This window comes from Emydura macquarii, unplaced genomic scaffold, assembly GCF_026122565.2.
Source record: "Emydura macquarii macquarii isolate MOO-44397 ecotype Brisbane River unplaced genomic scaffold, CSIRO-AGI_Emac_v2 contig_1348, whole genome shotgun sequence".
In the NCBI taxonomy this organism is placed as follows: domain Eukaryota; kingdom Metazoa; phylum Chordata; order Testudines; family Chelidae; genus Emydura; species Emydura macquarii.
This window is the reverse complement of record NW_027131485.1, coordinates 22694380-22710951: the sequence shown is the minus strand read 5'-3', so window position 1 is coordinate 22710951 and position 16572 is coordinate 22694380. Positions and strand designations below refer to the sequence as shown.

General features: G+C 40.6%; 2 protein-coding genes across 4 annotated transcripts in view; one reads left to right on the top strand and one right to left on the bottom strand.

Annotated features, from left to right (window-relative positions):
• IFT140 (intraflagellar transport 140) overlaps nucleotides 1–16572 on the bottom strand; it is a 166325-nt gene that overhangs the window by 54966 nt on the left and 94787 nt on the right. The window lies entirely within an intron of this gene.
• Nucleotides 1–16572, top strand: part of TMEM204 (transmembrane protein 204) — a 36194-nt gene that overhangs the window by 10499 nt on the left and 9123 nt on the right. The window contains exon 2 of the mRNA XM_067551435.1: nucleotides 7688–7843. Coding sequence (XP_067407536.1) covers nucleotides 7688–7843 — 156 coding nt within the window. The remainder of the gene's footprint in view (nucleotides 1–7687; nucleotides 7844–16572) is intronic.

The following is a 16572-nucleotide window of genomic DNA, read 5'->3' as shown; positions in this document are numbered from 1 at the left end:
CTCTACCTTTGGAATTAATGAAGTAAATGGTAGCAGTGGTAGACTGTTATTCTCTATGTGGACTAGTCACTAGAGGGGGGATGAAAGACATAGTTCACCCATGGGTTTCGCAGATATTTGCAGACAACTGTAGAGGCTGAGTACTTCTGGGTTCAATTCCAGGTTCTGTAAGGGAATCTTCTCTAGTGGCTATGGACTATTCTGCCCCTGTGCTCCTAGCCTGTTTCTGTCCCACTCTGCTCCTATCCATTTCACCCTGGTTCCTGCCTCTGCCCCTCTGATTCTATCCAGCTTCCCACTCTACACGAGACTCCCTTCTCTCCGCTCCAATCTGACCCCCTGGTTGCTCCTCCTCTGCTCCTAATACTCTCCCCTTCACCCTCAGCATCCTTCCCCACTCCCTTTACCCATCCTCTTGCTCCTGCAACCCCTGTGTCACTCTCACCCTCCCACACCCAACATGCCTTACACTTCTGCCCTGCACTGTGGCTGCCTTCCTCCTCCTCGCAGCCTAGATGTCTGCAGTGAGAGAGCATTGAGCGCCCCGGAGAGACTGTCTGTGCTCAGTTCTGGAATCTAGCATCACAGCACCAGCTCCTCAGTGGCCAGGAAGAACAATTGCAGGGAAAACTGCAGCCCTGAGTTGGAGCATGCTCACTCCTCTGTGGGAATTGCACATGTCCAGTCCAGCACACAGGAGCTGTGAGGGGATGGGGCATGCTCACTGCAGCCAGAACCTTCAGGGAATTAGGCTACTGAACTCCATGAAGTCTCTGCGGAGCATATGTGAACTAAGATTTTTCAGAGGCTTATAGCTTGGGTGAAATTTGGTGAATTTTCATTGGTAACCCCCCCAACAAGTCCTCACCCCAAAGCATGGAGGTTTTAGAGCTTCTCAATAAAACGTTTTTAAGATTCTTTTAACATGAACAAATAATGTATTTTTCTTAATTTTGTTCTTGGAAACAGGTGAATCACTTCAGTTACAACCTTCACACAAAAAAACCAAAAAACCAGCCTGAGGCAGACACCCAGAATGGACATTTTCAGCCTGAAAGTTTAAAGTTGGACAAAGTTATAAACAATCAAACAAAGGGTCTTTTAATGGGACATTCTGGGCAACATTAACTATTACCACTACCAGCTCTGCCTATAATAATTCTTGAGGATATTTAATGTTTCAAATTCTGAAAGATTGGAAGCACGCTTTAACCGTACTCCCCAATGTAAAATTCTCTGGAATCACACAGGATAAATTTCAGTGTCAAAAGAAAATTCGAATTTAAATGAACCCAAATAAGAGTTTGTTTAGAATGACCAACTGCATCTTAACTGTAGCGACAATAGGATACCCTCCAATAAAAGTCTATTACTGTACATGTAACAGCCAAGCCTAGCAGTTTATTTCTCAAGACTCAGTTGTGCATGCCACAGATCCAATGAGGATAGGAAAGTGGAAGTCACTGGAGCTTGCACTTTGTCAGATTGTTCACACAATCAATACTTTAGTAAGTTACAAAAGCTGGGTTCAGGCTTTTGCTAAATTCTATCACCAAAAGTGAATAGGTGGGAGGTGTCTTTAGGAGAAGGCTTTAAACAAACATTTTTTTAAAAATCAGCAATTGTTTAATCTTCTCCTTACATATTTTTAATTTTGATAAGTAAGGTCTCATTTTAAAGTTTGGAATCTGAGCATTAAAATTATTATTCTTGCCATGATAAGTCAATGTAGAGAACGGGGGAAATCAGCACAATCTGATTTTTAAATGAGATCATTCTGCCTTATTATTCCAGAACACTGCAAAATTACTGTCTAATATGACTAACCTACATTTGCAGAGCACAAATATCTCTGGGGATGTCATGTGACATAATAAAAAAACTGCTGCTCAAGAATAGAAAAATTAAATCAACATTTCTAATCAGATGGATGTATCTGGTTTGGGAAATGAAGGAAGAGATGAGGAATTTGAGTTGGTTGTCTCCTGCGAGTTTGGGTGCTAAACACAGACTGAACTGATTCTGCTCTGTGTTTTACAATTTAAACAAAGCAGCACTGACCAGCTCAGTGGCTTATTCTGCACTATGTATAGGAGACTCAAGCCTGAATTTCTGTTAATTCCATTCCTCTCTGACAGTAAATTCAGAGAAAAGAGTGGGATCACTTTGCATTGCTCAGCAGTGACCCCCTTGGGCTGTTTTTGGAGCTACATAATGCCTATCACAAGGGAGGCATGTTTAGTCCTCTTTGGCCAAGTGGATATTGGCTGTTAAATGGGATCTTAGAGGGTGTAGGAGAGGGGAGGAACAGGGAGATTCTCAAGACACTGCCAGGGATGCACTGGACTGCTGTTAATCACAACTCCTATTGTAGCAGGATGCAGAAAGCTATAAGGGTGGGATGAACTCCTTTTATGATGTCCAATCCAGTTTCAATTTAGCTTTCAGTCTAGTGTTTGATTAGAACTCCAGATGTCACTCATTCTTAGCCTGCACCCCTAACCATTGGAAATTTCTCCAATAGTTAACGTCAAAGGCAGGGCCATAACAGCAGAGTACAGACAAAAGAGATGGGACGACCAAAATACCTCTGTCATCCGGACAATCTTAGACAATAGATTTTAGAAGTTAATGGTTATCACAAATGCTTATAACTAAAGTCCTACAAATCTCATGTTTCAGAAATCATGGCAAATACAAATCCTCCTGAAAAACTGATACGAGTGTCGAAGGGTCACAAGAAGGCTATTTGTAGGATCACAGCAATGGCAAACATACTAGAAAAGACAGAGGAGTTTGTAAAGATCAAAGTAACGAGTTCTAAACTCATGGTTATTATAAAATCCTCCATGTAGAAGTTGTCAGAGTTTACAACGGAAATGAACTATTGCTGAGCTCATGGCTATTATAAAATTTAAAGCACAAGCAGACAGTTTATGAAGATCATGAACTGAATATGTCAAGCTTCACAGTTGTTACAAATGTTCACATCTTTCATAAAGCTTGGCTAGTTATTCCTTGGTTGACAGATAGTACACACAGAAAAGAAGCACTCTGGCTTGCCCTCCCTTAGTGTTACTGATGGGGGAAGGCATCTGTAAAATCTACCAGTGGAGACTGTGAGAGGATGCACTGAATTCTATGGCAGCCTAGTCAGCCTTCCTCCCTGATGTGCACTGCCAACTTTTTAGGGTACATTGACTGCTTCATAGAAGGGAGACTGACTGTTTTATGCAAATAAAATGTCCTCTCCTGATGGGCTTTCCATTGGCACAGTCTGAGTCTGGGGTTACACAAGGAGAACAACCCCGGGCAGAATCAAGCCCAATGAAGGTTATAATGACCATTCACTGAAATAGAAGGCAACAGTTTACAGAGTGGTATTTCTAAATGTAGAGCTATGACAAACTCCACAGAGAAGCAACAGAATTTATAAAGGCTATTGGTTGCCATTTTTGCTTTAGTTATTAGTGAAGAGGGAATCATTTCAGTTCTAGAAGAATCCTAGTAAACAGGCTACATTAGAAATACAAGCAATTGTATCACAATATGAAGTATGGAAAGGTACTGAGCTCTTGTAAAAACATAGATCATAAAACCACTGACTTGGCAGATTTCATGAAATCATGACAGTTATTTCTTCCCTTATTCTATACTCTCCCTTCATCATCCTGCTGGGTTTCCATCCTGAACCACCTTTGACCTTCCTTTTAATATACAAGCCATTGGTTACATTTCTATACTTCTTTGTACAGCTTATTATATTGGTTGAATTGGCATTCCTAAATTCATAGCTATTATAAACTCTGAAGAAAACAAGAGCTTGTAATATCTGCAAACCAGCTATTTTTGTGTTCAAAGCTATTACAAACTCCCCAGCTGTCAAGAGCATATGAACTAATTATTTCTGGGCTCACAGTTACTACAAATTCTGCAGGAAGCTGATGGAGTTAGTTATGGTTGCAAATTGGCTATGTCTGGACTCCTGGCTACAATAATTTCTGTGGTGAAGCCAAAAGGCATGTATCTGCGATTACTGGGCACACCGTTTTATAAGACAGACATGAATGACAGAGTTCATTAAGACAAAGTCATGGTGTTTCGATGCTCACGGGCATTACAAATACCAGGGATGAGCAATAGGAGTTTTACAAAGTGTAGCAATCTTGTATTTCTCAGCTCATGGTTACTACACATTCCAAGGACAAGCCAGAAGAATTTATTATGTGTGATCTAAGTACTGTCTGGGTTCATTGCTATAGTTAGACAAATGAAAGGACTTCAATAATACTGGTTGTGAATTGGCTGTTTCTAGATTCACAATTGTTACAAACTCATCAAACTAAAGGCTTTTATAATATTATAAATAGCTGTATCTCAGAAAGCCAGAGTCTATGCTTGTGATAGAGGTATGACACTTTCAACATTCATCAAGTTTTACTGGTGTTTATAAAGCCTAGCAGGTTTTAGTGCTGATGGTTTTAGTGTCTTCCAAAGAGCTTCATGACACTTACTGTTCACTATGGGGAAACTGCTTAGTGTTCTCAAAACTAAGGAACTTCAATTTCAAAATTAGCACTGACTCTTACCATAAAATTTACTTTGACTGGTTCTCATTTTTGAATGAAGGAAGGTTCTTCTGGTTTCAGAAATGGATTCATCAGGAAAACCAAAACTATATGCGTTAGGGCCATATTCTGCTAACCTCCTACTGAATTGATTCATTTCAATAGTGCTCCGAGGCATGTTTACACTACACATGTAAGTCGACCTATGTTAGTAATTACTGCAGTGATTCATGTCCACACTACCCTCCCCTTCTGTTGGTGGTGCCTCCCCAAGAGTGCTTCCATTGACTTAAGAGGGGCAGTGTGGGAGCAGGGGAGCAGGCGGAGGGCAGGGAACCTCTGTGCAGCAGCCAGGCTCCTTGGGGGGCCCAGAGCCTCCCTGCAGCAGCCAGGCTCCTGCCGGAACCTGGGGAGTAGCCCAGCTCAGAGCTCAGAGCGGGCAGCCCAGCTAGGTGTGGGGAGCAGAGAGCCTCGAGGGTTAGCCAGTCTCTACCTGGAAACTCCAACCTGCCCCAGAACGACAGCCGTCTTTCTTGTCAATTTCATGGTGCAAGTAACCCAGTTACTTACTGTCTACACAGACACTGTGTCACCATAACTACAATGACATAAGCCCTATACCTCTCATGGAGTTATTAAGTCGGTGTTGTAGGGCACTTACATTGGCGGGAGCAAGGGCAGAGAGCGTACACTGACATAATTAGATTGACGTAAGCTGCTTTATGTTGGCCTAATGCTGTAGTGTTGCCCATGCCCAACATGTAGGGTTCTCCATTGTGAATAAGGGTGGCAGTATAGTGCTGTTAACATCTAACGTTAACATATCAGTATTCCACTGTATATTACTTAGTGTGCTGCACAGGAGAAAAATTGGGTTCATGCATTTTCATGACTCAAAAGGACACCCCAGTGGCTTTATATTTAAAAAAAAGTTTGTTTTTTTAATTTGTTTTAGAAACAACAAAAATATTAAGTCTTGTCTTCCTTGCTTTGCTGGAAGCCTTCTTGGAGGATCAGGGAACTGGCTGGGCGCTTTCTCAGACCATGACTGAAGTTGCAGGGTGCTTAATCTCTGGCAAAAAGACCTTTCTTTCCAACTATTTGTAAGGCATTTGGGTTAAGCAGATGTTAATCAAATAAAAACAAAATTTTAAACATTAATTTTAAAAATTAAAAACTCCCCTTTCCTTCTCAACTGCTTGGCTTTCACTTCCTTGATACTTGTGCTATTCATTCTCCAATCATCCATAGATTCTTCCAGGAAAAACCAGGTAGACAAGTTCTGCCTTTCTAAAAAAAACAATCTAGCAGGAAAAAAACCTGACACAACCCAAAAAACCACCTCCTTTATGGGTAAATCTCTTTTATGTATTCTTTATATGGTATTAATAAAGAGAGGCACATGCTCAATTTTTCACTGTGCAGGTTACGTCTTACTGTACAGGTTATGTTTTACGTCTTTGACAGTTTTATTCCCTTTTGGGCATTCATACAAGGGTTTTACTTCAATATACTTCTTAATAGATTTTGGTACACACCAACTTTTTAAACCCAACTTATGCCTTTCACAGAGGTTCATGTTTGAGTGGACTCCATTGAGTTTTATTAGTTCTCAACACATTTCCTAGCTTCGATCCTCATTGTCCCAGAGTGTGGGCACTACACATCGCATGGACTTGTCAGAAACCAATAAATAAATGGTGAGAACTGGGAACAAGCCACTGCAAAATCATGAAATCTTGTTACCAAAAAAGTTTGGGAAAACGCAACCTGACTGTAACAACAGCTGAGAATTAACCCTTCTGTGACACTTTCATCACAGAGAAAATCTCAGATCCTAGCATCTAGTGCACCCACATTATCCATCCATAACCAGCTATGTCACCTTTGACAATTCTGGTGAAGAGTCACATTTGGTGCCAATGTAAACACTTCCCTTTCCCAAGTGTGCCCATTTACATGGCAAGCCATTCCTATTTCAGAGTAGCAGTGGCATATTAGCTAGGGATGTTGTGTTGGCACAATGACATTTATGAAGCCCATCTTTAGCTAGAAAGGAAGGAAAAAGATGAAAACAGGACATCCATCATGTTAACAGGAAAAGAAGAAGAAAAACACCAACAACCTGACTAAAAGTAGTAAGCTTTGCAATGAATACAGTTTATACAGTAACCAGCCAGGAAATGTGTTCATTTTTATTATGTGCCTATCCTGGCCTTCACATATTTATATCCATGATTAATTCTATATTTGTGTTGTATGTTTTAATATTTACAAATTACAATACTGCACAGTACAACTACAGATCTAATTACATATACAAATAAATGACCGCACACAACATTTGAACACTGTATTACAAGAAAACTGCAACAATCCCAGAAATGACTGTCCTTTCACCCTCAGCTGACTCCCTACACAAACATCCAGAAAAAGAGGATGCCTGGTAAATCAACAAACCTGGGCTCTGACAGACCAGAACAGACAGCAAATTTCAGTAGTTGAGAATCACTTCAGTAATGTCCTACCTGGAGCGCTCCCTTAAACAAAGGAGATCCAGGCTTTAGCCCATCAGCTTGTCTCAAATGCAACATTATTATACTGGGAGAAAGGTATTATTATACTGGGAGTTCAAAGCAGTAAGTTTGCCTTGGGAGCTATTATTATTTGTATTACAGACATTGTGCTAGGTGCTGTACAAACACAGAACAAAAAGATGGTCCCTACTCCAAAGATTTTGGGCTATAATTATGGATATAGCAACCAGAAGGACAAACGTTTTTTCTTTTTGGAAGACTATCCTAGAAAACAGTCTATTTGCTTTATACAGAGATTTGATACGTTGAACAGATTATGAGAGATTTCTGTGTAACTGAAAGGCAAGATTCAGCAGCTCTTCATACTAGAGGGAACTGGTTCTTAGACAGCCTAATCATGAATGTAGATCAGAGTAAGAATTTGTTATAAGTTGGGATCAAATTAGCAGACATGGAGCTTCTGAAGCATTTTTTCAGGAGCTGACAACTCTGCCATGGCTTCTCAGTGGAGTATTGCTTTTCAACCCCAAAGATTTTATTTTAAGTTGATGCCATTCCTCTCTCTTTGTGTGTCCCCTACAGTGCAGTTTGACATGATGCGCGCCTGTAACCTAATCGCTACTGTCGCCTTGACTGCTGGTCAGCTCATCTTCGTCTTGGGCCTAGTGGAACTGCCTATTATTTCACAAGATACCCAGTGGTGGGAAGAAGCCATAGCTGCCGTGTTCCAACTTGCCAGTAAGTACTCTTTTTGCACATGAAGAAGGACCTGGTTTCTATCTGGCTCAGGACAGACAGAGTTTTCTGCTTTACAAATCCTCCAGAATAAACAGAACAGCAATAGGGCTTGAATTAAAAAGTAGATCTATTCAGATGTTTACTATCCCTTAATAGCTTTCTCTTCATATTAGCTCTTTGATTTACAAGCATCTGCAGAACACAAATAGAAGATTATTTCTTGAACAGATCTAAATAAGTCCTCAGGCAATCAAGAAAACAAGTCACTCTGTAGCTCTCATTAGAAAATAAGACAAAAACACAAGGAAACACACTGGAAGCCAAATACCTCAGAATTTAATAGGACTAAAAATACTAGAGGAACTGTAGGGAAGCGTAAAGGTGGGCCAGAATGAATTTCTGCAGTCATACTGCCGTGTGATTATATGCCTTTACTTAACTGGATTTTAGTCCATGGAGATCTGCCGGATTGCAGTGAGTGGTTATGACTTGTAAAGAAAATTACAAACTAAAGAATGAAGCACTTTGGAAACACTGATAGTTATAAATGAAATTCCCACAGTAATTCTCATGGATAAAAACTGTATACAGAATCCAGTGAGGAAAGGAAGAAATGGTTTAATCTCTACTCCACAGTGAAACCACTGGCATCAAATCATAACCATTTTACATTAAACCCTTCCTTTACTACATAAATCAGTCAATCCATGTTTACTAAACAACCCTATAAGTATGGAACAGTCTTTGAATAGCAGCTCCATACACAGAGGGCTTACAGTATTTGGCCCAAAATGTTCCATTAAATGGAAAAAACATTAATAATGTAATATTAATGCATGTTAAGGTCATAGCCTGATTCTTCAGTCTAAATTCACAGTAGTAGCTCTAAATCACTGAGCCCACTGGAAAATCCACTGGCATGAACCTTGGGCTTGCAGTGACTCTGGGTTTACACTGTTGTAAGTAATGTCAGAGACTAGCCCAGAAAATTCAAAATGATGGCTCCCACAGCAATAATAAGTCGTCTGCCTTTACAGTGCCACTGGTGAAGGACAGCTGAAATACCCCTTCAAGGCTGCTGTGATTTAAACTCCCACTAAGGAGAAGGGACTGTATAATGCACACACAGATACATTAGTTTTAGCTGTAATACAATCAGTTTCTGAGTCCAGTGAGACCCCCCCCATACACTGGTGCAACACTGCCAAGATCTAAATCCACAGCCTGAGCACAGCAAGATCTGCACAAAGCCTCCTCTTGTGAGATCAGCAGCACAGCACATTGCTTTTGAAACCTTTGGATGTCTTTTGTCCAGTTCTTTCTCCCCTTTGGTGTGAGGTCTGCCCTTCTCTCCCTCTCTCCGAAGCTCAGCATGCCTGTTTTCCACAGATAGGAAATGCATTCTGGCTCTGTTTAGATTTGTTGTTTCATTGACAAACAGTGCAGCGGAGTGCCGTGTGCCTTTCTTCTACCAAGGCTGCTAATTTTAGACTGGGCTTTTTTTTTTTTCCCTCTGTGCTGGAGTCTGTTTTAAACACAGTCAGAGAGAGACTGAAGGGCGCCAGGATATCCCGACACAGGAGAAGGAAATGCCTGCTATTACCTGTTATGCAAGCTGAACCTTGAAATCCCCAGAGCTGGGAGGGGAAAAGGGAGGAAAGTCAGAGTCAGAACGATTAACAAAATGTTAATGAGACTAGCGAAAGAAAGAACAAATAAACTCCTGGACTCAACAGTCTATACTCAAAGGTGTGAGAGGGAAGAGAGGGAATTTGGCAGCTAGCGAGAGTTACAAAGAAAAACCATCACCTGTCTAAATTAGAAGGCTCCTATTTTCAGAGGTGATGTCATGAGTCTCATAGCAGGATGGAAAAGGGGAGCAAAGTCAGCCGTCAAATACACTGCTCTCCATGAGATGGACCTTCATTGTTAGCTGGATGTTTTCTCCAAGTCTTGAAATGAGAACTCATTTAAAAATCTTATTAGCTTCATGAAGGTTTATGTTTAAAAGAATTTTCTCCAGATAGTCAGGCCATATGGCTGACATCCTCTGTATGAACACATTTCAGTAATGAAGGAGGGAGGTGTAAACTTCCACTACCCCATCCCAAGATCAGCTTCCTGCCGCTCACTCTCTTTGCCAAGGAAGATGAGGAGTAGCTGGGAGGGAAGGAAGGAAGTCACCCTGACTATCAATGTTAATCTTGCTACTGGGATGATGCATTAGGAGTGCGGCATCTGAGGAGATCGTTTTATCCTTCATACCTCTGGCACCCAATGTGTTTCTTCCACTGCCAAGAAACTCAAATTGGCCACACAAATCTCACGTGCCAAATCTCCTGGATTAAGCCCCAAGTACACAACATTAATCACCATGACCAATGTGTTATTTCTATCTTTTTTTTGACATCAGACAATGTATACATTCATATTGCGAGTGGGACCATAAATTCAGCTGATAAGACAAAGCAGATGGAGAACCTCCCAGAAGATTTCAGTGTAAACGAGCAACAAATGTAGGTCAAACCTATACAAAGGGGACTCTATCCTGGGAAGCAATAATCCTGAAAATGATCCGGGGGTCATGGTGAACAATCAGCTGAACATGAGCTCCCAGAACTATGCTGTGGCCATAAGGGCCAATACTATCCTGGGATGCATAAACAGGAATCTCAAGGAGTAGATAGGTTATTCTACCTTTGCATTTAGCCCTTGTTGCTGGAATACTGCTGCAATACTTTGTCCAGTTCTGGTGTCCACAGTTCAAGAAGAATGCTGATAAACTGGAAAGGGCTCAGAGATGAGCCACAAAAAGGATTAAAAGATGAGAAAGCATGCTTTATAGGGACAGACTCAAGATTTTCAATCTATTTATTTTAGCAAAGAGAAAGTTCAGGGGTGACTTGATCATAGTCTGTAGATACCCACATGGGGAACAAATATTTGATAATGGGCTCTTCAGTCTACCAGAGAAAGGTCTAACATGATCCAAGGGCTGGAAGTTGAAGCTAGACAAATTCTGATTTGAAATAAGGCATACATTTTAAGCAGTGAGAGTAATTAAACAGTGGGACAATTTACCAAGAGTCATGGTGGATTCTCCATCGCAGAAAAGATCTTTCACAATTTTTCCTCCTCCAGTGCACCAGCAAGGGCTTCATGGACCACTGGTGATCAATGGCAGATTTATGACCCTCATCCTGATTTTTTGAACAACAGTCCTCAATCTGCCAGTGATCACCAGTGTTGGTTGTTTTCACCTGAATACCACCCTAGCAACACAGCATGTGGGTTATGCTATGCTTTCCTGTTATTATTAAGGTCTGAAGAGAAATCATTTTCATTACAGAAAGCTGAGAGTTTTAAATGTTGTCATACTCCACACACCCCAATCACTGCTTCTGCCTTAACAACACAACCACTTTTGATCAACATGCACCTCGCCAGCACTCATGGTAGATCTGAGCCTTGTTTCTTTTTTATTTCTGCCACCTGCATGAGCATTTGACAGTCATTCAAAAGGATGACCCTCTGACAGAAAATAAAGCCCTAGGAAGCAGGGAGGAAGGAAAGAAGAGAGGAAGCAGTGTTGCTCCAGTGGCTGCACTGGGATTCACACAGCTACAAAACTCCACAACCTCACACCTCCTAATTCACAGGAAAGAATGCTGTTTGCTTTGGAAAAGTTACACGGTGAAAATGGAACTCGTTTTGTGTGCGGAATTTTGTGTCAACACTCAGAAATTTCCCTCTAGAGGTTTTTTCCAAGAAACTGTTACAGATGCAACATGCTGAATATAAGAGTGAAATTAAAAAGCTGATAGAACAACAATCCTAATGGGAATTCCTACAAGTTCTAAAAGGATAGGGGGCAAACGGGAATCTATAGAAGATTAAACTACTAGGAACACAGGAACTGCCATATTAGATCAAACCCAAGGTCTGTCTAGTCAAGCATCCTTTCTCTCTTACTATCATCCGCTTCAGAGGAAAGTGTAAGAACCGTATGGTAGGCACCTGTGGGATTATCTGCTCATCACGTTAGGTTTCTCTTTGTCTACAAGAGTATGTCTACACTGCATTGTAAATGCAAGTCTGAAAGACCCAGGCTTGTGGACTCGGTTTTTCCATGCAACCACACTGCCTTGTAAACTTGGGTCACAACTGATGGACCTGGGACTCACAACCATGATGAAGTGTCCATAGTGCACAAAATGCAGACCTTCTGACTTCACATCTGTAGCTTGAGCTGCATCCACACCGTAAAATGACAGGGCTTGGACACCAGTCACAGCAGGACCTAAGCTCAGACCCACTCTCCTGGGTGCATCCACAGGCCCAGATCTTGAGGGCTGACTGACCTGACTCAGAAAGATTTGTGCATGGACAGTAGGGCAGGGTTGGTATTAAACCCGAGTCTGAGCCTGGGTGTACAATGCAGCATAGATATACCCCAACAGTAAGAGACTGACTTAAGCTGTAAAGCATGAGTTTAATTATTTTTTCTTATTAAATCATGACGACTCTGGATATTCTTGAGCTCCATATAAATATCCAGTCCCCATACTAAAGACTGTAACAAGCCTTGTCTCTCTGCTTGGCTTGCCATTTATAGCTAAACATCACCTTATTACACCTTTTCTTTGAATTTCAAGCCTCGGTTTCTGTCTTCACCTCATGTCTTTTGACTGATACCCCTTCAGTGGTAACCGATGGAGACACCCCTGCAGGGATACTGGGATACTCTAGTACCACCATGCAGAGTTAGGGCAATTATGCATTGATAGGGAGATGGAGAATCCCATTAGTTCATCCATTCTATTTCTAATTTCTATACCATTAACCTACATTCACAAAGCTGTTTGAATATTTTCCCTCTGTGTTTTGCTTCTTCCTGGGGTCTGCAGCTTCAAAGGACATAATTTTGCCTGAGGTGTGTATATCTACAACATCTTAATGCAGTATAGAACAACAGAACAGTCATCACACAAAAAAGATGAAGATATCAATCATGCAATTAACTGATCACTTCTTGTCCTTCCACTCATCTCCATGCCTTCATCCATGTCATCCATTATTTCTGGAACCCCTCCATGACCTTATGTGCCATGCCCATCTAAGTACTTACATGGCCCTAATCATCCTAATATCTGCTTCCAACTTCTCTTCCTTCCAGTCCATCTTTAAAGCAGACTTCTGTCAAGATGCCTATAAACTCAATACTTCTGAGTAAAGGACGAGGAGAGACAATCAAATGAAATACTGTAAATCATTTTAAAAATCCCAACCAAAAAATGATGGAACATGACTTGTGCTTAATGTCCTTGTTCCTTCACACCTCTCATTACATATCTGCCCCAATACTCTTGTACATTGTTTATTTGGATTGCAAGTTTTCAGGGCAAAGGCCTTGGCTTCCTATATCTGCAAAGAGAAACAGAATAAATAGGATAGATTTCCAGCAGCAGATAGGAGTATTAATCATTCTATTTCCATAAATACTAATAAGCAACATATATCACTATCTGTGCACAGTAGAGCACAGGAAAAAAATTTAAGGCATCTCACTGTTGAGTGTGGTTAATTAGTAATGCATAATTACTGTGCACTTACTGTGAGTAAGTGAGTATTAGTGAGTAATTTCCTAATTAGAAATACTGTGCATGACAAGAAGGGTCCCAGTCAACTGTAACTTAGCTATGCAGCCACTGACTGTATGCAGAGTATAAAAATATAGAAAACACACTACTGAGACTAACAGCACTGCAGATGGAAATAGACAAGATGACATAACAGCTTTTCAGCTGTAAGTTCTGTTCTGTTCCATAAGTTTATATGCACATGGGTATAATGTATATATAGTGCTGTTTCATAAGATGATCTATCTCACAAACTCAGTTTCCTAGTTACAGCCAAAGCCATTTAACTACTATTCTTAAAGAACACCAGATGGTGTGGACATAAGAAATGATAAAGCCAGCGGTTTTGGAAAACTCAGGAACACAGTTCACATTTCAAACTGAAATAGGACATGATTGTTAAAATTTCAAAATGAGATCACCTAGCAGGGACTGCTGTTCTCTAAATGTAGTATCCCTGATCAGGCTGAGAGGTTTTTTTTATCAGGTGCCTGCCCTGAATCTCACTGAGATCAAAGGGAGTCCACTGACTTCAACTGGCTTTGGATCAGTCCTCAGATATCAGAAAGTGATTACAGCAAACTTGCAGTATCAGGGTCTACAGATGTATCCTTACCCAGTTGTCTGGCTCATAAGAATTGTCTTTCCAAGGTATGATCCAAGCCCCCAAAGTGACTTGCTCTCTCCTCAGGCAGAGGGTAAACAGAGAATTAATATCTACTCAAATTCTAACAGTGCAAATTCATGGAACCATGAAGTACAGTAAAACTATTCTGGGATGTGCACACGTTTTCCTGTCATCCAGCTTTGTGGAATGGAAGCTATACAAGGCCTTGCCTCCTTAGAGCCATAGACAGAAATGAGGAGTGTGGCTACCCGTAACTAGTTTAATTTGGGGGTTACCAGCTTTACACCATGTCCACACAAAATTCTCAGAAGGGACAGACAAGTTCTTCTACAATATCAGGGGAGAGCACTCAAGAGGTAGTGCAGTTTCTGTAGTACTATGAACCATGAAGTGTTTAAACCCCAGAAGTGTTTAAATCTTGCATGACTGAGTACAACACTGGTGTACTCACCCTCACAGAACTCTATTGTTATATGATAGTGTGGTCATACACTCCTGGGCGAGGGTGACTCAGAAGTCACTCAAGAGATTTCCATAGTGTGGATGTACCCTAGATGTGTTCACTCTTTGGGAACGGATCACACTTTGATAAATAAGACTGAGCTATTATGGACCATTTATCTATACCTGTAGTTCTTGACAGCTAAATTGTTTCCTGGGGAATTCATAATGGGCAGAGGGAGGAGGGTGCAAAGAACTTTCACTCCCTGCTTACACCTTCCCTGTGCAGGAACAGGTCACAACCACAATCCCTGAACTCAGAACAGCACAGGAACAACCCCATGTGCAACAAAAAACTACACCATAGGAAGATCGGAAGAAGGGCCATGTCCCTGCCTTCATTCACTGAGCTGCTGAGCTGAAATCTCCATCCAAAGAGATGGCACAATGTGTGTGCTTCCTCTACATGTCTGGGAGATGGGAGACAGGAACTGTAGCTCCAGACTGCCCCCAACAAGGACTTTCTGTCAACCCAAAAGGTATCATGATTTAGAGCCCTTCCACTAAATTACCACTCCACTATTAACAGAAAGGGAATCTGAAGAGGCAACCTCTTGGAGATGAAAGATGATTGATGAGAGTTCACTTAAAGCACTAACAACTGAAGTTGGCTTGTGGCCAGATTCATTCAAACAGGAAATTCAGTATTCAGGTCTGAAATGTTAGTTCAAAAAGTAACATTCCCTTGTCCTACCCCTACTGCCATAGTTGACACCATCCCCACTAAAACTCTTCCTAACAAATTCATTATCTGCTTCCTTCCCCAACGGAAAAGCCCCCCATCCAGGCTTATTTTGCCAAGGATGGGAAACAACTCCAGATAAACAGCAGCTCTGTGGGAAAAAAAACAGTATTTACTGAAAACCCAGAAGACATTACATAACAAACCCGGTTGCCTGTGCAGGCTTTGAAAATACACATTCAGACAACTTGGAAAGGAGTACATTTCTTTCTAGTTGCTAATGACCCTTTAAAAAATTAATCAAGGAAACATGGCTATGATTCTACATATCTGCCATGGACACAGAACTGAAATAAAACTAAAACAAAGCAAAATATTATCATTTTCATAAGAGAATTCAGAGTATTTAAATAAACCACTTCCCAATACATACTCCCTCCATAGCCCCACTAAAGTAATAAACTGAGGAGCAAAAAAAATTAAAAAAAAATAAAATTGTCAAATTGTTGTGACAGACATTTTTATTGCTTTCCACCTCTCCCTACCTCTCATCTTGTCCCTTTTTACTGAAGATTTTTACATAATAAAACATTAGAATACAGAATAGGAATAATATGATTAAGTTAGATTTTGTCATATTGGTGTATCTAAATAAGAATAAAAGGGTATCTTGAATTCAGTGGAAAAAAATAACTGATGGTGAATATGGTCAATTTTCTGGTTATTTTTAATACACGTCTCCTCAGGTACAGAGCTGATGACATAGCCTTAATCTGGGCACATCAACTGTCACCTATCACATGTTTTATTGAAACACTGAAACTTAGATCCTATGTTGATCAGTATGAAAGAAATACCGATAAAAATGTAAAGGTACGACAGTCATTTTAAATAGTGAGAATAGTTTTAGTTCCAATATTAAAACAATTATTTAAAAATTCTAATTGAAAGATAATTTTCAATAATCCTGAATACTGGCCAGACTCTGTTCTCACTGGCTTTGCACTGATGACAAGGGTGTTAATCACAAGCTACGCGCCACAATAAGTGAAGGCAGAATCCTAGCCCCACTTTTCCTAGAATTCCTTCTAAAGGAAGTTATGTGCTAAACAATAAATATTCAACAACATTCATCAGAAAAGGTCAATAGACTAAAATGTTGCCAAAGGTTTCCTGCTGCTAATAAATGCCTATGTGAAGGCGAGGTTATTATTAATCAAAGCAGAAAACACAGATACTATGACAATGTTCTAATCCTGTTACTTTATTACACCAAATG